This window comes from Panulirus ornatus, chromosome 40, assembly GCF_036320965.1.
Source record: "Panulirus ornatus isolate Po-2019 chromosome 40, ASM3632096v1, whole genome shotgun sequence".
In the NCBI taxonomy this organism is placed as follows: domain Eukaryota; kingdom Metazoa; phylum Arthropoda; class Malacostraca; order Decapoda; family Palinuridae; genus Panulirus; species Panulirus ornatus.
This window is the reverse complement of record NC_092263.1, coordinates 3,981,861-4,006,414: the sequence shown is the minus strand read 5'-3', so window position 1 is coordinate 4,006,414 and position 24,554 is coordinate 3,981,861. Positions and strand designations below refer to the sequence as shown.

At 37.3% G+C, this 24,554-nt stretch overlaps 1 protein-coding gene across 6 annotated transcripts in view; it reads left to right on the top strand.

Moving 5' to 3' along the window:
• LOC139761316 (secernin-3) overlaps window positions 1-19,373 on the top strand; it is a 54,054-nt gene extending 34,681 nt beyond the window's left edge. For 3 of the 6 annotated variants that reach the window (XM_071685372.1, XM_071685371.1, XM_071685370.1), the window contains exons 6-8: window positions 9,143-9,240; window positions 11,405-11,569; window positions 13,993-14,365. In XM_071685372.1, coding sequence (XP_071541473.1) covers window positions 9,143-9,240; window positions 11,405-11,569; window positions 13,993-14,220 — 491 coding nt within the window. In that variant the 3' untranslated portion in view covers window positions 14,221-14,365. Of the gene's footprint in view, window positions 1-9,142; window positions 9,241-11,404; window positions 11,570-13,992 lie in introns of all 6 variants that reach the window. The other 3 variants (XM_071685374.1, XM_071685375.1, XM_071685373.1) reach the window with 3 other exon arrangements.
• The last annotated feature ends 5,181 nt before the right edge of the window (window positions 19,374-24,554 follow it).

Sequence of the window (24,554 nt, the reverse complement as noted above, 5' to 3'; positions counted from 1 at the left end):
GCAAGTAGCTGTCTTTTCTTTCTGCCTCACCCACATTTGGACTACTGGCATTCTGTCCACAGACTTGCAATCTTTCCACATAACACTTAACAACACTTAATTTACAAAACACATTCCTCGTAACTCTAGATTTCCCTGCAGTGAATGGTGTGTGCAGGACCTGCATATTTGCAAAATGGTAGGAGCAGTAGATAGAAGTAGCAGTTAGGAACATTAGGCAGTAGCCTTTTGTAGAAGCATTATGTAGATGTAATGGGTAGGAATGTTAGGTGGGAGCACCAGGTAGAAGCAGTAGGTTGGAACATTAGGCAGGAACATTAGGTGGACACATTAGGTCATAGTTGGTAGGAATATTAGGTAGGAAACCTGCACCAGAGTTTCCCTCAGCCAGTGCCCTCTTAAGGGTGAGGCACTGAAGGCTAAAAAGCAGAATTGGAGTTCACTAGTTATAGGGAGACTCTTTTACCATGATCATCCCCTTGAGGGCATCATAGATGTAGATATATACATTAGAGATATGACCAAATGCAGAGAAATCCTTACTTACAGAAAATTTTAATAAATGCCTTTTAGGTTTATGTAAATGGACAATCTGTTCAATTGTATGGGATGATCATTTATGAAAAAAAAAAAACTATTGCAGAAACTTTTCATTAGTCATATACACATTCTTATAGATACCTGATCAGATGTGCACCTGTTTTGTTTTATTGAGTGGATGGTATAGAAGTTGAATTTCTGAAGGATGAGGATCCCTGTATGTTGATTGGTTAGTTAGGGGTTAGTTAGGATTTTCTTTGTATGTATGGATCATGCTGATGTGCCTTAAGATTGGCAGAATGCTTGTATTGTGCCACTGGTTAAAGGCAAGGACAACAAAGGTGAGTGTTCTAATGACAGTGGTATAAGTTTGTTGAGTGAACTTGGTAAGTTGTTTAGAAGAGTAGTGATTGAATAATGATGACTGATTTATTAAAGTTTGAAGCTATTTGACTGAAAATACATAGTTGCGATATTAAAGATATTATAGAACTGGGAAGTCATGATAGTAACTAGTTAACTTATCATAAAGGATCTTAAGATCAAGATAATGGATATTTTCATGCTTTGGATAAGCACATGAGTGAGGTACATTGAGATAATCTGAGTGGCAGATATACAGGAAATTTTATGAACTACTTTGTTTCATACATCATGCACGAAATGATGATTAGTTGAACATTAAGTGATGAATGGATAAATGTTGAATGAGTTATAGTAATATAGTTGGTGACATACCACATAGCTTATCTAAGAGAAAAATCAAGCTGCTTACTTGGTTAGCTATGCACTTGTTCATGGATTGTTTCTGACATTCACTTTGGAGGTATAACCCTGTTCTTATATCTGTCCATACAAGCTCTGATCATAACATGTCAATTGTGATAACAGATGGCTGTCTAAGGAGGTGGAGTGTCAGGGATAGGAGGTCTTGGGGATAGGTGTGTCAGTAGTTTATTGCAAACTGTTGTGTGAGTTTCTGGTGTTGATTGGAGTGGGTGGACATGCTCAGCAAGATGAGGTTAGTGGCATGCAGAGAGCTTCAGCTTGAGGAAGATTATGGTTCCAGAAGTAGTAGAGAATTTATGACTTAGGTCTGCACTGAAAAATGTTTGTGAGAGATAGAGAAACAGAAGGATTTTTATGTGGCATTTATGGACATGGAGAAGGCATATGGTAGGGTTGATAGAGATGCTTTGTGGAAGGTGTTTCAGATATATAGTGTGGGAGGAAAACTTTTTAAAGTAGTGAGTTTTCATCAAGTGAATAAGATGTGTTTTGAGTAGGTAAAGGGGAGGATGAGTGGCTCTAGATGAAGATAACTATGACCGTTCAGTTTGTATTATGATGGGGTGATGAGGGAGATAAATGAGAGGGTCTTGGGGAGAAGGGTAGGTATTCAGTATGTAGGGATTGAGGAGGTTAGGAGAGTGAGTCAGTTGTTTGCTGATAACAAAGCATTGGTGTGCATATTTAAGTGAGATAATGCAGAAGTTGGTGTCTGAGTTTGGGAGAGTGTATGAAAGGAGGAAGTTGAGCACAAATGTAAATAAAATCAAGGTAATCAAGTTTAGCTTATCATATAGATGGATTAATTGAGGTGTGGGTTTGCCTAGAGAAAGGTGTATTATATGCCTGGGAGTGGACATAGCAGCAAATGGAACCACTCAGAAGCAGGATTGAGTCATAGTGTGGATGAGGGGGCAAAGGTTTTAAGGAGCATATAGAAATATGTGGAGAGGTTGTTGTCTGGGAGGCAAAAATGGGTTTGTTTGAAGGTATGGTAGTCCCAGTAATGTTGCATGATACGAGTAAGGCATGGGCTGTAGATGAAAATGTACTGAGGAGGGTGGATGTGTTCAAAATGAAATGTTTGAGGACAATATGGGATGTGAGAAGGGTTGATTAAGTGATTAATAGGGTAAGAGAGTGGTGTAGTAAAATGTTTGAGTTAGTTGAATAGGGTTTGCTGAAATAGTTTGAACATGTGGAGAGAATGACTTAGGAGAGGTTGACAAAGATAATATATGTGTCAAAAGTGGGGGCGGACTAGAAGGGGAAACCAAATTAGAGATGGAAAGATGTAGGGGAAAAAAATTTTAAGTGATTAGGGCCTGAACATGCAGGAGGATGAAAGGAATGCATGGGATAAAGTGAATTGGTATGATGTCAAAGGATTAACTAGGGTATATGAAGCAACTAGGGCAAACTACAGATGGAAAGATGTGTGGGGTCTGGTTTTGGATGGGGAGCTGTGGTTTCATTGCATTTTGGATGACCACAAGAGAATGAGCAAAAGAGGCCTTTTCTTCATCTGTTCCTGGTGCTACCTTACTATGCAGGAAACATTGAACATGTATGAAAGAAAGCAAGAAATAATCCATTAAGCAGAATGTTGTCACTAGCCTATTAGACTTTGAATATGGGAACTTGAATGATTGGAAATGATACTGATATAATCATTTGTTGTAAGTAAAAAGATATCTTATTACTTAAAGATTGTTATGGTATATCATTGTGAAAAATACTCTGTTTTGTTAGTTGCCTGACTGCCAGACTGATTTACTATATTTGAGCACATATGATTATAAGTAGTGTTACTGTCATTTATTCAAATAGAAATGTGCATCATTTTCTGTTGATCTGTCTGCCTGTCTGTCTATCTAGCTACTATTGTTAATATTATGCAACCTTAGGAACCCTTTTATGGGGCTCCCATAGATTTAAGGCTTTGCTTTGGGTAGAAACAAGGTAAGTTGAGTTCCCTTGGGATGAGAAGGGGACCTTAACATAAATATACTCTTTTCCATTGACTGATGATGATAAAGCCTTGTCATAAGTGACTCCTTTTTCATGGTGTTACCACTCGCATGCAAAGTTGGGAACACTTGTGTATGTTTTATACCTTTACCTGTACTTCCTTTTTTCAGGATCCACTGATATAGGGTTTTGGCAGTGTCAGGATGCCAGCTTTGTCCACCAGGGAGGACCACAGGTCATGATTATGTGTGCTGATGCTCCATGTGTGTCTTTGTAGGGTGAGCAAAGGACAATTAAGGTGTAAGTGTTTCAGTATGTCAGTTGAATCTTGGGCCCAAGAGGATGTTGTGATATGATGGATTGTAATTTGTTCCAGAAAGCAGACTATAGAGGGTAACTCGTACTTGCCAAGAATGTATGTATGTCTGATGGAATGGTGTTTAAGACTAAGCAGGGAGGATGATTGTTCAGTCTGTCAAGTCTTATGTAAGTTTTGTCATTACATTGTGTATTGGACAAAAGTGAACCTTCAAGTATTGGTTGTTAAAGTGTGAAGTAGGGGTGAGCTTTTTGATACTACATGGGGGTTAGTGGTTGATATGAGTGGTTTTGTTGCAAAGGGCTAAGTGTCAAACATTATAAGGTGAGATTGCTTTGGAAGTATTTTTGTTTCATTGTGTAGGTGATGAATACTTTTGCTTTGTTTTGTATGCTTTGCAGCTTTTTCATATTTGCTTTTGACAGTGGATGACCAAGCAGATGAGGTGTAGTTTAAGATGGAGCAGATGAATTGTTTGTAGAAGGTGCTAATAGATGTATTTTCTTGTTTGAATCTGAGACTGGTTTAGTTTACTCTGTCTGGGATTTTTTTGGTGATGTTTGGTGTGTGGGTAGTGAATATCATATGTGAATCTTCTGTGATACCCAAAATGGTTGTAGTTTGGTGAGTGGGAGTAGTTGACTACTCTGGATGGTGGGAGGGTGTAGGTTAGATTCATATCCATCAGTGTTAAAAGGGTAATGGAAGATTTCTGTGGTGAAGACAATCTGTTTTGTAGTGGTGCATATTGGTATTGCTTGGGTAGTGTCAGGGTGCTGTGATGTGATGGTGAGGTCATCTGCATATGAGAGGACTTCTCCAATGTGGTCTGCAAGAGATGAGAGGAATTCATGTTCGAGGAAGTTGAAGAGGGTTGGAGCACTAACTGCACTTTCGGGTACTCCAATATAGAGCTTGAGGATATAGAAGGTGAAGACTTCCTGAGTGACTCTGGCTTGGTGGCCAGCTATAGGTTTGCTGACTGCTTTTTGCCATTATTAAGAAGATGGGAAGTGGAAAGTCTTAGGATGGGTATTATGTTCACAAGTTTCTAGATGTTTTGGATTTTCTTGTGTAACAGGAGTGGTTGAAGAGACCTGTGAGCTAAATTGTTTCAAGTGAAAGTTCAGTATGTTCTCAGTTATAATTTCAGTGGAATTCTTTCAGACTTTGTTTGCAGCGCAAGGTTTAATGGGAGTGAAAGGTGAGTGAACAGTTGATTTAGGGTTACATTACAGAAAGGAGGAGGTTTTTAAAAGGACAGTCAGCTGCAGTGATGCAAAGAGGAGACAGCAGCCCTCAGTTGATGTATGTCTGCTTAGATATCTCTCAGCATTCATCCTCCTCACCCAAAGAAGCCCATTTTTCCCTACTCCCATTTGGAGCACAGTCGGGATATGTTCCCAGCTGCTGTGTTTTACCCACAAACTCGCACATACACACAAACACATATGTATGTGTCAGAAGTTAAGGGAGCTAGGACACCAAATTGGAGGTGGAAAGATGGAGTGAAAAATATTTTGAGTTGTTGGGGCGTGAGCATACAGGAGGGTGAAAGGTATGCAAGGAATATAGTGAATTGGAACAATGTGGTATACTGGGGTTGACGTGCCATCAGTGGACTGAACCAGGTTGTGTGAAATGTTAAGTGAAGTGTTTTAGATATCTGGGAGTGGACATGGCAGCAAATGGAACCATGGAAGTGGAAGTGAGTCATAGGGTGGGGAAGGGGCAAAGGTTCTTGGAGCACTGAAGAATGTATGGGAAGAGAGAGCATTATGTGTGAGGCCAAAATGAGTATGTTTGAAGGAACATTGAAGGAATTGTAGTCCCAACCATTTCTATGGATTCAAAACATGTGCTGTAAATAATGCTATGTAGAGGAGGGTAAATGTGATGGAAAAGAAATGTTTGAGGACATTATATTGTGTAAGGCAGTTTGATTGATTAAGGAATTAAAAGGTAAGAGAGATGTGCAGTAATAAAAAGAGTGTGGTTAAGAGAGCAGAAGAGGGTGTGCTGAAATGGTTTGGACATATGGAGAGAATGAGTGAGGAAAGGCTGACAGAAGGGATATATGTGTCACAAGTGAAGGGAACAAGGAGAATGGAGAGACCAAATTGGATTTGGAATGATGGAGTGGAAAAGATTTTGAGCTATCGGGGCCTGAACATGCAGTAGGGTGAAAGGCGTGCACAAGATAGAGTGAATTGGATTGATGTGGTATACTGGGATCAAGGTGCTGTCAGTGGACTAAATTAGGCATCTGAAGCTTGATAATATATGTGAGTAGATGTGGCCTTTCTTCTTGTGTTCCTTGCACTAGCCTTTCTTCTGTTCCTTGCACTATCTCACTAACACAGGAAACAATTATCAAGTATGAAAAAGAAATGTTATTAATATCATTATTGTTGTTATTAGTTATTATTATTATTATTATTATTATTATTATCATTATTATTATTATTATTATTATTATTATGTTTTCTTTTTTTTTATTAATCTAATTTCTATTTTATAATTATCATATAACCCTATTGGCTCTTTCACAAGGAGCTCGTGCAGCACCAAAATTATGCTACAATCAGTTGAAGGAAAAAATTGATTTGATGGCCTCCTTTAGGGTGAAAACTTTTTAAGACTTATTATTCAGTTATGCACATATTTCGTCATCATCTTCAATAGTTCTTCCCATCAAATCCCTTAACCTGATTAGCTGCTTCTTAACAAATAATCTGCCTCTGCTGAAGTAATAGAATGGATTGGAACGTGTTGCTATGTTACTTCTGTGCTGAGGCCGTGGGTCTAGGTAAGGAACTGTAGAGTCATTGAGGTAATGTGAATGAGCATCTCCTGACCTCATAGGTTTTATGATGGTTGTAGGGGATGAATTCTTAAGGATTCACCCCATTCTGTTGACAAAATGGGTGTTGTAACCCTCTTTAAAGAAGTGTTCTCACAGCTGTGTGTAGTTTTTTTCTGCAGTAGCAGTGTTTTTTCATTCCTCAAACTTCTATATTTAACATCTAAAAGTGTGGTCTTACCTCATTGCAAGGAGGTTTGTGATAAAGCCTCTTGAAGTGTCCGTTAAGAAATACAGTAAGATTTATTTGATTTAAGTGTAGTAGATGATTGTGATGGTATCATTAACTTAATGCATGGGTTCAAGGCAGCAGTTTAGATTTAGATTCTGAATTATTGTCAACTGCAGAACAGGAAGCTATAAGAAGTTTTCTTGGGAAGAATTGAATGCTCTGTTTAGTCCACTGTTATAAGGGTATCATTGTTCAGGAAGACAGTTAATACTAAGTATACTGCCATTTGTTTTGTTGGCAATGTGGAGGTGTAACCAATGTTTTGTTCATCATCCCCTTTTTTCCTTGATGGGTTCTCTGGAATCATTTTTTTAAGCATGGGGAAATGTAAGTATGAAATGTGTTGAAATGTGTATCCTTCTGGCTTTAGTTTGCTGTGTGCATAACAGTATGCTCTTCCAGTAAGCAGGGAATAGATCAAGCAGATCTATTAAACAAACGTTGGCATAATTGCAAACAGTTGTGCACAGTAGTTGGTAAACTGGTAACAAGAACAATATGACCGAGCCTGACTTTCTCTCTCGATTAGCATTTTTTTCTAGTAGAATTCCTATATCTATATTGATTTTATATTTTGAACTAACTCTCGTTTAGTACAAATTTTTTTGTTTTGTTGGGTTTGGGTAATGATCTAATGCAAAGTATATAGTAGTGAGGTGATATTGAACATGGGAAGAGAATGGCACCACAGTATATGGAAAAAATGAGGATGAAGTTTGGTGGTGAGAAAGTAGATATATAGTGAAAATGATTATCTATGAAGAAAAAAAAAAGAATATGTGACTATGGATAAGCGATGATGGAAAAGTTATGAGTAAGACCCAGATGGGAAGGGTGGAATGACAGTGAAAGTTGATTTTTAGGCCAAAAGCCAATATAGTGGAATGTGCAGAGATATCTATATCACTTGAACTGGAGTAATTTTTTTTTTGAAGGTCTACTTGAGAAACTGCTATAAATTGAAAAGGGCTTATGTAATTTAGATAAGTGTGACTTTCTCTATCGGATAGAAACCACTTTTGATTGCATACTTATTGCATGATGTGCACACTATACATAGATGAATTTGTTTAAATTTTTTACACTCCAACTAGAAATTTGAAAGCCTGCCTTTGATATTTTCTGCCACGAAACTAAGAATGAGCACTGACCTTGCCCTTTGTGAGAGATTCCATGCTTTTGCATGAATGCATGATAAAGAGCTGATAAGTGGTATTTTGCATGATGCATTTTACAGTACTCGTATGATGCCCTACTCCTCGGAGATATTTTCTGAAGCAGAAATGTTCTAAAATGAAGTTGAGTAGGATACTGTTATTAGATACATGATTGTTAATTGATAATAGGCTATAGTTATGTTGTTGCAACTTGACCTATATTTACATAAGAGCATATAGGCTGTGTATATTTATAGCATGTAAGACTGTCTTCTGTTATTCATATTCAACTTTTGTTCAGCTTGGCTGTATATCCAGTATTCCAAAGAATATGAAAGACAAAATGCAAATGACCAAATATTTGTTACATAGTAGGTAACACTAATAGAACTGAATTAAAACCTCTTCATTCATGCATATAATTGTGATTGATTTACTTTACAAACAATGATTTCTTGAGTAATATATCTATAATGTAGGTATAGAGAAAGAATAGTGTGTTTAATGTTTCATTGAATTGTTTCCAAATTCAATGCAGCTGTGGACTTTGAGATGCAAAGGGTGGAAAAGAATGAGCACCACTTCTCATCTTTTGCAGTTGTGTTTGCTGTGGCTATATATATAATAGCAATATGAGTATATCTTTGTTTTCCTAGAAATCATACTTTCCTTCAGAATGCAGTTTTCCATTTCACTTGCGTTTGTTACTTTCCCAGACTTGTAAAGTAATTTTCTGTGTTTTCAGTTTGTACTACAACGTGTTCCATGCACAGTTAATCCCCTTGATTTCTTTTTTTTAATGCATTACCCATTTTTATTACATCAACATGCATAATTTATTAGCAAAAATTTACAGCAGTGCTATTTTGTTTCTGAAATGCAAAGGTGTTGTAGAGATTGTAATTGATTAGAGCATTTAGGGAAGATTCTGCATTTGCCATGCTGCTTTGAATATGGGAAAAGGTAGAAAAATATGGAAAGGCAATGAATAGGTATTAAGAGCATTGATAGGGTACCAGAAATAAAATTGTTGTAAAAAGACAGTTGGCAGTAAGTGAAGCATAATTTTAAACTTAATACCTTTTTGAACACTGCTACCTCTAGCATCCAAGACTCAGATTACCAAAGTACTGGTTTTTTCTTGACAATATATTTGATAAGTTATATTTTGTAGTAACCCCATTCATTATGAAGTATAACAATGGGACTGTTGTCATGGATAAGTTTGGTTTTGATTTAGGTTAGTACAGTATAATCTGGATTATTGACAGGTGACTTTACCTTGATACAAATGTTTGAGGTACTACGCGACAGGGAATCGGGAATTTGCCGTGGCACAGACCATGACCACCCTACTGCTGGTAGTATGGTGAGTTTTACAATCTAACTCTTAATTGGCCAAACTTCACTTTTGCATATTGTTTACTAGATAATTTCATGTTACTTAACTGATCAGTGGACATGTAATTACAATACAGTATATGCAGGACAGAATCATGTACCTTGATCACTCGATATCTGAGATATATTCAAGCCTCCCTGGAAAGGTATAGCTTAAGCTGAGACTTATTTCAATAATATATGTTTCCAGTTCTGGATGGTACTTAAAGTCAAGAATGGAAAGTGAATAGATTATACAAAATCATGGGGCACGCTTACTTCCAAATGTATATTTTATGTGTAAGGAGTTATGAGATCTTGAATTGATTTGAGATCCCAATGCTCATATTTTGTGATTATGTCCTCCTGAGAGACATATTGCTTTAGCTGAGTTTCTTCTATTCTTTCTTCTTTCCAATAATAAAGGATTTGTGCTATTTCTTCATTTTGGGTCAATTGACTTGAAACTTGGTAGGCATGTACCATGGTTCATAATACCTAGCTTCCTTTATCTCTTATGTTGATTTTAGTCTTTTAAAGGTTATTGTGGGGTCAGAGGTCACACATCCCTAAAATTTACAGTTTGATTTTTTTCATTTGAGAAAAAACCCTGCCTAGAGATTTCTTTCCACAATCTTAGTATGCTTCACAGGATAGATTTGTGATATGATCCACTTATACTAGTTTTTGAGAGCCCAATAAGAAAAATTGAAAAGTTATTCAGTTTACTGCCAAGTGAAGTAAGAAGTATGCCTGGAATGTACACTGAAGAATTCCAAAGAAACCTGTGTAGATAGCTAAGAATAGTCCAGGATGAGCCCAACATTGATATAATATGTCTTGCAGTAGGGAAAAGCAATATTATCAATCAACAAAGCATGCAGTAAGTGGTGTGTGCTAGCTCTGCATACTGACAAAATCTCATTATAGGTATTTGTAGGTAGACAGAGGGGTTAAAGATCACCAAAAAAGACATATGTTTTAATCATTACTTGGCCATACATTAGTCAGTGTTTACAAAACACTGCACAAAGATGTTTTTTCCTTACCCCAGTTTATATCACATTAGTGATTTAACCAGATTTTGTTGGTTTATAGGGGTAACATGTCAAAAATAAAAAAAGAAATTGGCCTTTGTTTGGCTATATTTTAGCCAGTGTTCATGAAACTTGGCTCAAAGATGGCTTTGCACATATCCCATTTAATGATGATGACAAATTTGTGATTGTTGTTTTTAGCCACTATTCATGGTCAGAGGATACCAAGAATTACAGTTGGTTGCCACTAATGCAGTTTTTCAACCAATGTTGATGAAACTCAGCACAGAGCTACTTTTTAACAGCCCCATACAGAGGTTAAAATATGGAGGAAGACGTACTGAATTCGCTCATGAATGTTGGCCTCTTTAGTTTTCCTTTGATTTGCTTAGCCTGATCATTGTTGCAGTCTCCTGTATAGTTGGTGAGATTTTGTTGATTAATTGCTTTTCACTGAAACTATTATTTGATACCTGTAATCATTATTTGTGTATATACTGGATGGTTAAGTAAACAATTTCAGTATTTACTCATTTCATAGCAGAGTCTTATTGAAGATTCAGTATACCTGTTTAGTTGTATGTTTCATTAATCATTTATTTTCTTATAAGCATTACCAGTATTGATATATGTTTGGCACTTTAAGGCATCTTTTACCATCTTTTGCATGAAACTTATGACAATCAGTATACAACATTAGAAGAGCTTATAAATCTCTTGCTTCTCGAAGTTTCAAAAGCCAATGCTGCAAATTGTTCTGTAGATCATTGTATGCTCAAGGAAGTTACTTTAAAGTAATCTTTAACACAACATAGAATTTTTGTAGGTGAGTACCCAGAGATATGTATGTATTTAGCATTTCATCAGAATTTGAAGATAAAGCCCTTATGTATCTGGATTTTTTAACTAAATGTTAGTGTGTATGTGTGCGTGCATGCTATGCGCCTGTGTATATGGGCATGCATGTGATTTGCCGTATGCCTGATTATGTGGAAGGGAAAGCCATGATGAAATCAAAGTTAGTATATAAACTTAGTGGAATGATTGTGTTGTGCAAATGTTTTAGATTTTAAGAAAAACTTGACGTGGTCATAATTGTTTACTTACTTTTTTTAGGTGTCAGTTATCAGCCATGGTTCAGGAAGACCCAGTTGCCATTGGTTTACTGGAACACCTGATCCCCAGCGTTCAGTCTTTAAGCCGTTCATCTTTACCAACAATGTAAAGATTTCACCTCATATTCAGAGTCCCAAGATTGCTGTTGAAGAGGATCCAGCAAAGGCAAGGGCCAAAGTATTTCTTATGCAGTCTGATTTATCATATAATAGAACTTTAGTCTCATAATTGTGTGTAAGTTTACTATAAAAGTTTTATATCCTTGAAATATTGTGCCCAGTCTATAGACTTAAGAATCTTGTATGTCCATATATTTATTTTATTTATTTATTATACTTTGTCGCTGTCTCCCATGTTAGCAAGGTAGCGCAAGGAAACAGACAGAAGAATGGCCCAACCCACCCACATACACTTGTATATACATACATGTCTACACACAGCACATATACATACCTATACATGTCAAAATATACATATATATATATATACACACACAGACATATACATATTTGTTTATGGATGGGGTTGTTAGGGAGGTAGATGCAATAGTTTTGGAAAGAGGGGCAAGTATGCAGTCTGTTGTGGATGATAGAGCTTGGGAAGTGAGTCAGTTGTTGTTTGCTGATGATGCAGCACTGGTGGCTGATTCATGTGAGAAACTGCAGAAGCTGGTGACTGAGTTTGGTAAAGTGTGTGAAAGAAGAAAGTTGAGAGTAAATGAGAATAAGAGCAAGGTTATTAGGTACAGTAGGTTTAAGGATCAAGTCAATTGGGAGGTAAGTTTGAATGGAGAAAAGCTGGAGGAAGTGAAGTGTTTTAGATATCTGGGAGTGGATTTGGCAGTGGATGGAACCATGAAAGCGGAAGGGAATCATAGGGTGGGGAAGGGGGCGAAAGTTCTGGGAGAGTTGAAGAATGTGTGGAAGTCGAGAACATTATCTCGGAAATCAAAAATGGGTATGTTTGAAGGAATAGTGGTTCCAACAATGTTATATGGTTGCGAGGCGTGGGCTATGGATAGAGTTGTGCGGAGAAGGGTGGATGAGCTGGAAATGAGATGTTTGAGGACAATATGTGGTGTGAGATGGTTTGATCGAGTAAGTAATGTAAGGGTAAGAGAGATGTGTGGAAATAACAAGAGTGTGGTTGAGAGAGCAGAAGAGGGTGTTTTGAAATGGTTTTGTCACATGGAGAGAATGAGTGAGGAAAAATTGACCAAGAGGATATATGGATATATGTGTCAGAGGTGGAGAGAACGAGGAGAAGTGGGAGACCAAATTGGAGGTGGAAAGATGGAATGAAAGATTTTGAATGATTGGGGCCTGAACATGCAGGAGGGTGAAAGGGGTGCAAGGAATAGAGTCAATTGGAACGATGTGGTATACCGGGGTCGACGTGCTGTCAATGGATTGAAGCAGGGCATGTGAAGCATCTGGGGTAAACCATGGAAAGTTCTGTGGGGCCTGGATGTGGAAAGGGAGCTGTGGTTTTGGTGCATTATTACATGACAGCTGGAGACTGAGTGTGAGCGAATGGGGCCTTTGTTGTCTTTTCCTGGTGCTGCCTCGCGCACATGAGGGGGGAGGGGGATGTTATTCCATGTATGGCGGGTGGGCGATGGGGGTGAGTAGGGGCAGACAGTGTGAATTGTGTGCATGTGTGTATATGTGTGTGTGTATGTGTGTATATATGTGTGTACGTTGGGATGTGTGGGTGTGTATGTTTGCGTGTGTGGACGTGTGTGTGTGTGTGCATGTGTGTGGGGGTGGGTTGGGCCATTTCTTTCGTCTGTTTCCTTGCGCTACCTCGCAGGCACAGGAGACAGTGACAAAGCAAAATAATAATAATGATAATAATAATAATAGATATGTATATGTAGTAAGCCCACTAGAATTTGTAGTTGGCAACCTCCCAGTTGCTTTACCTTAAAGAGTCGAGTTTCTTGCAAAACATTAGTGAATGCAGCTTTACCTTATTGATTCACAATACTAGAGAGATTCCTTGAGAGATGTACTCTTTGAGGTGTTTTGGACATGTCAGAATTCAAGATAAGGAGTTTACAAGAAGAATCTATGATAGTATGATTAAAGGGGTTTGTGTGAGAGGAAGACCACCTTTGATATGGGGAAATAGAGTAGAGGGAGTGAATTGGAAGAATGCTTGGAAAGGTGCATGCGAGGGAGGAATGTAAGGACGGGTAAGTGGAGACTCTTTTGCCATGGCCATCCCCTGATGGGAGTTCCTGGTGAGAATAGGCTTCAGAAATATAGACAGGTCTATAGATAGATCACTTAAGAATTGTAGATTAGTCTCCTTTATAATGTAAGAGGAAGATATAAATGTTGGGTGTTGGTGAACAAACATTACTTTGCCTCATAGATATCATGGTGGTTAAAGAGGGTGAAATCCCGGCAGATACACCTTATGCATGGTGTTATTGTCTCTCTGAGAGCAATAGTTATTCTGATGCTAATAGGATTTGACTTTCTAAAGAGATATGTTTTTTCAAAATTAAAACCAACATTATTTTTTTCTTTTTTAGAAGATCATTTAGTATTTTAAAGATAAATTATGTTTTTTGTCCCCAGGTTATTCCTCGATTTGCCAAAAAAGTAAACCGAACCCACTTGTTGTACCGCCGTCAACAGGCTGCTACAGAGAATGGTGGGAGTATTGTTGACACTTTACGGACCCTTGAGAGAAAGTGCGTGCAGGAGACTGAGGCATGCCTTCAGAATTTCGATCCGGAAAGGCTGTCAGAGATGGATGACTTATTTAAAGATTGTGTTGATTCGGAGCTCAAGTTTTATAAATAAGAGTTTTTAAAGAATTGCAGCTTGCATGCTAATTTGTAAAGTACTTAGGTTGCTAGTTATGAGCTTTATATACTGGATTACTATTGTTTCTACTTGTGATTAGGGGAAAGTAGGCCATAGTAACTCTGTATATTTTGTTTGTAACACATTTGAATAGTTACTACGATATTACTGAGGCCCAGTTTGCCAGTTCAGTTAGGCTGATTAAACCCTGTACATGGATAGGTAGCTACATTATCTTGTAAGCAATCCCAGGAGGGAGAGATTATACTGTGGCAGTTGTGATAAAGTTCATTGCTTTATGGAATATGAGCATGGATGCAAGATTATGTATTTAATGCCATAGCCTCATGCTAAGTTCTTCCAACAGATTCTTTGAAATCTTATGTATTTAATGTTTTATTAGAAACAGTTTTTATACCATGGTACAGTAGTGTCATAAGGTCGTATAAATAGTCAGAATGTTAGAGAAATACCTCACAAAAATTCTTGAAAACCATACCAGGATCTATCTAAGAGTTAAATTTTATTGACTGATGACAAAGAAAGTGTCTTTGCATTACTGTAGTTGTAACAAGCTAATCAGTAATTTTATAAATGTAGGCAGGATTAAAGATTGACAACATTTGCTTTTATGTCTTTTCTTTTAGCAGAAAGTAGCTATAAAAGTTCATCAGTTTACTCTGATTTACAGTAAATCTGTGATAGGTTTCAAGATAATGGATGCTTCTGTAGAATGAACTGGAAAGATATGTTGCTTTTAAGTTAATAGGATGTCATATCATCATCTCAAGCAATCCTTGAAACCATTTCAATGAGCTCCTACAGCATTAAGGCTCTGCATTGCTCATAAGCAGGGTAAGTTGGGCTCCTTTGGGATGGGAAGGTCCTCAATGAGCCTCTACTCCTACCCTTGGCTAAGAGTGGTACAACCTCTTCTAAGATGACTTCTTGCTTCTGATGTTAACACTTACTGTTAGAGCCCATGATTATCTACCTATATATAAGATATTTACACAGACAGACAAACAGTCACACATTACTAACCAGGATTCACCATGGTCTTGCTTGGGTCAGGCCCCCTTGGGTTCAGTTCTCAAGCATGGCTGTTGGTCTATGCCCAACCCAGATATTCATCCTTCCTTCGGAGCTGGTTAATTACTGGGTACCTAGCATAGGTTGGGAGTAAAGAAATGGTACACATATACAAGGTTAAGAGTTGAGGCAATGTGTAAATTTCTTTCCCTGTAACACACAAATAGTAATCACATTAATTTCATGAGGATAAGTGTCCTGTTGAATGGTATAAATATCAAAATTGTATAACTCAAATTTAACCTCTTAAGGGATAATACAGGTTGTGTCCTGACCTCAGTAACTTCTGACTTCTTATTGGATATCAGAGAATGCATTTTGACCTCAATTTTCTGCTCCATAACCCATAATGTTAACAGTTTAGCAACTCTGACTACCCCATACTATTACATTTCTTCACTGAAATAATTTTGAATAGTAGGTATGGAATATGCTAAGATATACACGAACAGTAGTTCATCACTGTACAGGACTAATTATCATATTGGTTGGGCTGGAACAGTGGAAATTTATCCCATTCACAGCATGTTTTAAAAACATGTTTTACGTGTTACATTATAAGCATAAGGATAATGATTATCTGAATTATTCTTATAGATACTGTGTACTTTAGAGCAATTTCCATGCTTAATCTTCCCTCTGAATGTAGCAGAGCATGATTTTGCTCTGTGGTAAGAGCGGTCACTCTGAATGGGTTTTTGCCTTTCTGTCTGCAGGAGCTAACTTGGGATGAAAAATATGACTCAAGGAATGGTTACCATCCAATAGGCAGTTTCTGAAATAGGGGAACATATCAGGTCATAAGCTTACCAATATTCATCTTACCTATGAAAGAGTTCACAGTACTCTATGTACATTAAACTGGTGTATTGGTTACAGCAAGTTTGGTTTACTCCTTTCAATAACGAATGAAATTGATATGTCAAAACATGATATAGAATGAAGCAGTATACAAATTCTTTGAGAATACTGCTGGTTCATGTTTATTGCAAAGAGGAAGGGTTATAACGTGTGTGTGTGTGAGCGAAACTTAAATGATTGCTTCATATCAAGCTTGATTTAGTCACTCTCTCCTTATTCTTATCGTCATGCCTTTTGTGGTACAGAGAATGAATTTGGATCTCATTTTGCATGAGATCAACTGTGATGAAGTGAATTGTGTTTGCCAAATTTGTTTTGTATCTAAGATCATATGACAATATACAGTATTGGAATCATGAAAATGAAATTGTGATATATATCAAGGGCTTGATGTATTTATATTGATGCATACTAATTGCTCAAGTTGTTACAAAAATTGACCTTGAACTGCAGTAAATACCATTTTTTGTTTCTTTGATCAAGCTAATTCAGTCATTATTTTGACATATTTTGTTGTGGCTTGTCATGTTACTCAGAGTAAAGAATATAAAGCACGACTTTGTTGGTTTAAGGAGACAAGAAAGGCATATACCCTTGAGTGTAATGGCTAGTGTGATGTGTCAATTCTTATTTACCATAGTTGTTTTTTCACATCATTGTGCATCACGATGATAAGCTTCATGAAAGAGCAAGACTTTATATTGAAGTGTTTAGAGATTGCAAGTACTTTTCTAATATCTTCAGATATTGTTGAAACTATGTTCTTCCTTTAACAAAAAGGGGAACTTTAATTGTGAAAATCTACTTAGCTTGTAATTCTTGTATCAGAATATCAATACCTCATTGATAACACAATATGATGGACAGAGTTAATCGATTACTTATGATGTAACCTTTTATATTTAGCTACAGTTTATGGTATAAAGAATTATATACATTATTTATGATGTAACCTTTCATATTGAACTACAATTTATGGTATAAAGAAATATGTTTAATGAAGAAATTCCTGGGTGCAATGGGGTCTTAAAAGATAGCATGTATTATTGTGAATGTCAAGGATTTAGATGACAGTATTTTCCGTAACCATTTAAGTATATGGTATACTGTAATCAAGAAAAATTAGAGATTTATTGTCATATTAGCTTTATAGACTATGTCCTGCTATGATCATGAATATTCATATTGCTAGCCATTAAGCACTAGAAGTGATTAATAATCAAGAGATGATTAACATAGCTTATAGCAATGAGATACCAAAAGCAAATACATGAGGTGATGCTGAAACAGAATTCATAATGGTAGAAAATGCTAGAAACACCATTTAGTTAGAGAGCACTTTAGTACCATTTTTTTCATATTTGTATGGCAGAAACCAAAGATTTTTGGTGATATTATTGTTTAAGATGTAACCTTTTCTTTTGTATTTGTCAGAATTTTGTACTTTTGATTTATTAGATAGATGTTGAATAACAATGAGGGGAAACAAAAACTTAAGTTAATGGATTTATTCAAAACTATGAGAAAATTGATGATGTAGTTGAGTCCCAGATTGTTGCCTGTAAGGCATTCATGCAAGTTTGGATGTAGCTCATCATAGATTGTCACACCAGATGATCACTTAAACAGTTCTAAATTCTTATGCCAGATTTTATTCTACACTAAATTATCACGTGCATGATTTATAATGGAGTTTTACATCAGACTTACGTACTACATATCATGCAAGCTATTTTATAATCCCAGAACTTTGGATTATATGATACTTTTTTCAACTTTTGGCAGTTCTTTTCTTGGTATTCTTTTGATGCACTTCGACAGTTGTTGTTACGTGCTTCATTTTGGCTAAATGTTTTAAGTGGAATTGAATACTTTTGAAGATGGTTATACCATAAAATTCATTATATTTTTTTTTGTAATTGTTTGTGGGTTTATCGTAAGGAAAGAATTTGAGAGTAACAGCAATAAGATATAGAGTAAAATAAAACATATCAGCCATTTGACCTCTAGAAAACCCACATTTCAATTTTTATAATCATTGATCCATATTGTTACATACTATCAAGGAAAAATTAATAGCTTTTGAAAAATTTTATACTTTCAGACGGAAAAAAATCCTTTTTTAAGATCGTCCACATTTAATTGGTGGAGAAGCTCATGCATTTATTTGTACTGTATCTCCTGTCTTACGTGATTAATGTGAAGGACTGATTATCATGTTATACATTTGAATCTTGGAGTACTTGACATGTATCTTTGATGATACTAGATACTTGTGGTATTTGTCCCTCATCCTAAAAGTAAAGTACTTTAAATAACAGGAATATATTTGGACTTAATGGATATTCCCATAGGTATTACCTTTAAACTTTAATGATGTATGGTTTGTTATCGCTTGATCAGCTGTTCATAGAGGATGCAGGGGTTTCTTTGTGGCTTACCTTCTGTACAAGTTATAGTATGGTCTTGTTTGCTGCATGTAATATTTAATCATGCTTCAGATATTTTGTAGTTTTGGAGAAGGTTACAAGTACTGTTCCAGTTGTTACACTAATGCCTACTTTGCCAGGATGGTTCTTGGCATTTATTGTCGAACATTTGTAGTTCTGAATTTCATCTATTGGTTTCCTTTGCAAATTATGATGTTTGGTTTTAATCTTTTAAGTGCCTCAAACACAGAATCTCACTTGAAGAGTTTCAATTATGCTTAGACCCAACTTGGTTAAGTACAGTGCGGTACAGTACAGTTTTATGGTAAAAAATGGCCATAAGCCACAATTCATTGTTTTGTGATTTTTAAGGTTTTCCTACCAAGCTTGCTTTAAACAGCTTATGTGACTTTCTTGAAAACCACTTAGTAGCATGATTTTCCTGTTGTTTGGGGATAGAATTGTGATTTCAGTTTCTGTTGTAATAAAATTGATTCTAAAAGATTTGTTTGATATAGTTTTAGCTAAGAGAAGAATCTAAAAAGCACAAGGCTGGAGTATGCTTGGTAGGTGAATCCAGTATGAAAAATATCATGATGCATATATCTAATTTTCCTCAGAGTTTATGATTGTTTGTGTCTGACATAAGTGAATATTTTAGTTCCAAAAGATTTAGCACTGTAAACCCCTATGCACTACTGCTGTCAAGAATGACATCAAGTTCCCTAAACTTCACCACCTATCCACAATAAAGCCTGCAAATTCTAAGTGAGTTTTCATATTCACAGGGATAGAAACTTCCTGCAATATTTGAGTTGCAGATATTTTCGCTGGCTGTCACTATGTTTGAAATGGCTTTTGTGAATGCAAGTTTTGATCTTTGTTTATTTCCTACTTCATTCCAGTTTACATGAAATGGTGGATAGATTATGTAGTCCATCATTTCTTTATATCCAAACCTTTGCCTTAGTGTCCCAAAGTGAAAGTTTCCTTTGTATTAGAGGGCTTCAAATTAATACACTTTGTATGCTAAGTTGGGCAATTAAGTGATGCCTCTTCATTAATCTTTACATACATAAGGCATCATTGTTACTGGACTGTTCCTGTTTAATGTTACACTGAGAATGAGATGTCATCTTTGTTGAGTCTGTATCTTTATTAGTTGATGAAACAGGGTATATCTCATTAAAATCTTCTCACTTCAGAGGAGTCTGTAATGTTCTTGCTACTGAGTGTAACACAGCCTTGAAGCTGTGTGATCCCCTGGATCACTGAGAAATGGATCCTGGTGCAATATTATAAAGATGATAATACATAAGGCATCCATTTCATGTGGGCTTCATTCATTTTGAGAAATCATCTGAAATGCCTCTCAAAACTCATTTACAGAAAGCATCTGTATTTTCATGCTCTGCCATCATATCCTCAACCTTACTCTTGCAGATCTTCACCATTCTTATATGGCCTTACTTTCATAGAATGGTCACGTTACTGAATTGAGACTGTACAGAAAACCCTTGATAACTCGGCATTCAGTGACTTGTAATTTAACTCAACATAGCTCTGACTGACTGTTATTGGGAAATACATGGCAACACAGTGCTACTCCAAGAAGTGAGCTCAATAGCATGATATTGTTAGTTACCGCATGGCTCTCACCACAGGTGGAGGAGTGGTGGTGGTGGTATTCTCTCCCATCGTTATGTATTTTCATGTTTTATGTGGTTTAACAAGCTTACGACATCTAAGACAAGCTACTCACAACCATCAAGTTCCTGTAATTACTCTAGTAGGGAGGTGGCCAATGTGAAGAGCTTGAGAGTGAAAAAAAAATTGAAAGTGCTCCACCACATAGATGTTAGTGACTCTAATGAAGTGAAACAGTAAATACAGTAGTAATAAGTGATATATTTTACATACAGTCTAGGATGCGCATTTTAAACTGTGTTAAACAATGAGTGTAGAGCTCCCTACACATTGCCTCATGCACCCTGCACCACTACCACCCTCTGCACCTCTGCAACTACTTCAAAACACCCTTAGATGTTGGTGAGTACCTAATGTAACTCTGTTTTCAGTATCATAAGAATTTCCATTATCATTTCAGTACTTACTCATATATTATGGATATTTCAGTACTTGCCCATATCTTAGAGGTATTTACAATAATTTGGAAAATCTTCTTAAGCTGAAAAGGTTTAAGCCCCATATATGCTAAATAATCAAGGGAATAGTGTATACAGAAGTTTAAAAAGATTTATGATAGTAAGGCAAGGTTAAGAGATAGGCCCCATGGATGACTTCAGGTATCCTGTAATATTTTGAACTACCTTTGAGTATGATCCTAGTTGGCCATTTACTGTTTAAGTCTTTTTATTGGCACCTCACTTATTCACAGATTGTCCTGTCTTGTCTTGTGTAGGCATTGCTGAACTCTTCCAGAACCATGAGAAAAGTCACCCTTATTGAGGTTTTATTATTCTCAATACATGTAAAGGAGTACAGAGTAAGTCTCATTCAAAAATTTCTCATTTCAAAGAGACCCATCACTTTCTTGTTTCTGAGTAGCATGGAGCCTTGAAGCAAAAGGAACTCCAGAAATGTGTATAGGGTTGTATAATTCATAATTTCAATCGTAGGTACTTTAGGTATACCTGACCTCATCATTTCCAATGACAGTACACTGGTTAGTATATTTGATACCAAGCTACAGCAATACCTGATCGCTATTTCTACTTAATGGCTATTATTATTATTATTGTATATTCATTCATTATTCATTATACTTTGTCACTGTCTCCCGCGTTAGTGAGGCAGCGCAAGGAAACAGACGAAAGAATGGCCCAACCCACCCACAAACACATGTATACACATACACATCCACACACGCATATATACATACTTATACATTTCAATGTATACATATATATGCATACACAGACATATACGTATATACACATGTACATGATTCACATTTGCTGCCTTTATTCATTCCCATCGCCTCCCCGCCACACATGAAATGACACCCCCCTCACCCCACATGCATGCAAGGTAGCGCTAGGAAAAGACAACAAAGGCCACATTCGTTCATACTCAGCCTCTAGCTGTCATGTATAATGCACCGAAACCACAGCTCCCTTTCCACATCCAGGCCCCACAAAACTTTCCATGGTTTACCCCAGATGCTTCACATGCCCTGGTTCAATCCATTGACAGCACGTCGACCTTGGTATACCACATCATTCCAATTCACTCTATTCCTTGCACGCCTTTCACCCTCCTGCATGTTCAGGCCCCGATCGCTCAAGATCTTTTTCACTTCATCCCTCCACCTCCAATTTGGTCTCCCACTTCTCCTCATTCCCTCCACTTCTGACACATATATCCTCATGGTCAATCTTTCCTCACTCATTCGCTCCATGTTACCAAACCATTTCAAAACACTCTCTTCTGCTCTCTCAACCACACTCCTTTTATTATCACACATCTCTCTTACCCTTTCATTACTTACTCGATCAAACCATCTCACACCACATATTGTCCTCAAGCATTTCATCTCCAAAACATCCACCCTCCTCCGTCTAACTCTATCTGTACCCCATGCCTCGCAACCATATAACATTGTTGGTACCAATATTCCTTCATACATACCCATTTTTGCTTTCCGTGATAATGTTTTTGCCTTCCACACATTTTTCAATGCTCCCAGAACTTTCGCCCCTTCCCCACCCTGTGACTCACTTCCGCTTCCATGGTTTCATCCGCTGCCAAATCCACTCACAGATATCTAAAACACTTCACTTCCTCCAGTTTTTCATCATTCAAAGTTACCTCCCAATTGACTTGTCCCTCAACCCTACTGTACTTAATATCCTTGCTCTTATTCACATTTACTCTCAGCTTTCTTCTTTCACACACTTTACCAAACTCAGTCACCAGCTTCTGCAGTTTCCCTCCCGAATCAGCCACTAGCACTGTATCATCAGCGAACAACAACTGACTCACTTCCCATGCCCTCTCATCCACAACGGACTGCATACTTGCCCCTTTCTCCAAAACTCTTGCATTCATCTCCTTAACAACCCCATCCATAAAAGAATTAAACAACCATGGAGACATCATGCACCCCTGCCACAAACTGATATTCACTGAGAACCAATCACTTTCCTCTCTTCCTACTCGTACACATGCCTTACATCCTTGATAAAATCTTTTCACTGCTTCTAACAACTTGCCTACCATCCCATATATTCTTAATACCTTCCACAGAGCATCTCTATCAACTCTATCATATGCCTTTTCCAGATCTATAAGTGCTACATACAAATCCATTTGTTTTTCTAAGTATTTCTCACATACATTCTTCAAAGCAAACACCTGATCCACACATCCTCTACCACTTCTGAAACCACACTGCTCTTCCCCAATCTGATGCTCTGTACATGCTTTCACCCTCTAAATCAATACCCTCCCATATAATATCCCAGGAATACTCAACAAACTTATACCTCTGTAATTTGAGCACTCACCTTTATCCCCTTTGCCTTTGTACAATGGCACTATGCATGCATTCTGCCAATCCTCAGGCACCTTACCATGAGTCATACGTACATTAATTATCCTTACCAACCAGTCAACAACACAGTCACCCCCTTTTTTAATAAATTCCACTAAAATACCATCCAAGCCCACTGCCTTGCTGGCTTCCATCTTCCGCAAAGCTTTTACTACCTCTTCTCTATTTACCAAATCACTCTTCCTAACCCTCTCACTTTGCACACCACCTCGACCAAAACACCCTATATCTGCCACTCTGTCATCTAACACATTCAACAAACCTTCAAAATACTCACTCCATCTCCTTCGCACACCACCACTACTTGCTATTACCTCCCCATTCTCCCCCTTCAACGATGTTCCCATTTGCTCTCTTGTCTTACACACTTTATTTACCTCCTTCCAAAACATCTTTTTATTCTCCCTAAAATTTAATGATACTCTCTCACCCCAACTCTCATTTGCCCACTTTTTCACCTCTTGCACCTTTCTCTTGACCTCCTGCCTCTTTCTTTTATACATCTCCCAGTCATTTACTCTCTCCCTGCAAAAATTGTCCAAATGCCACTCTCTTCTCTTTCGCTAATAATCTTACTTCTTCATCCCACCACTCGCTACCCTTTCTAATCTGCCCACCTCCCACGCCTCTCACAAGCATCTTTTGCTCAAGCCATCACTGCTTCCCTAAATACATCCCATTCCTCCCCCACTCCCCTTGCGTCCTTTGCTCTCACCTTTTTCCATTCTTCCCTTAGTCTCTCCTGGTACTTCCTCACACAACTCTCTTCCCCAAGCTCACTTACTCTCACTGCTCTCTTCACCCCAACATTCTCTCTTCTTTTCTGAAAACCTCTACAAATCTTTACCTTCACCTCCACAAGGTAATGATCAGACATCCCTCCAGTTGCACCTCTCAGCACATTAGCATCCAATCATGCGCCTATCAATTAATACATAAATCCAATAACGCTCTCTGGCCATCTCTCCTACTTACATACGTATACTTATGTATATTTCTCTTTTTAAACCAGGTATTCCCAATCACCAGTCCTTTTTCAGCACACAAATCTACAAGGTCTTCACCATTTCCATTTACAACACTGAACACCCCATGTACACCAATTATTCCCTCAACTGCCACATTACTCACCTTTGCATTCAAATCACCCATCACCTTTGCATTCAAATCACCCATCACTATAACCCGGTCTCCTGCATCAAAACTACTAACACACTCACTTAGCTGCTCCCAAACCTCTTGCCTCTCATGATCTTTCTTCTCATGCCCAGGTGATAGGCACCAATAATCACCCATCTCTTTCCATCCACTTTCAGTTTTACCCATATCAATTTAGAGTTTACTTTCTTACACTCTATTACATACTCCCACAA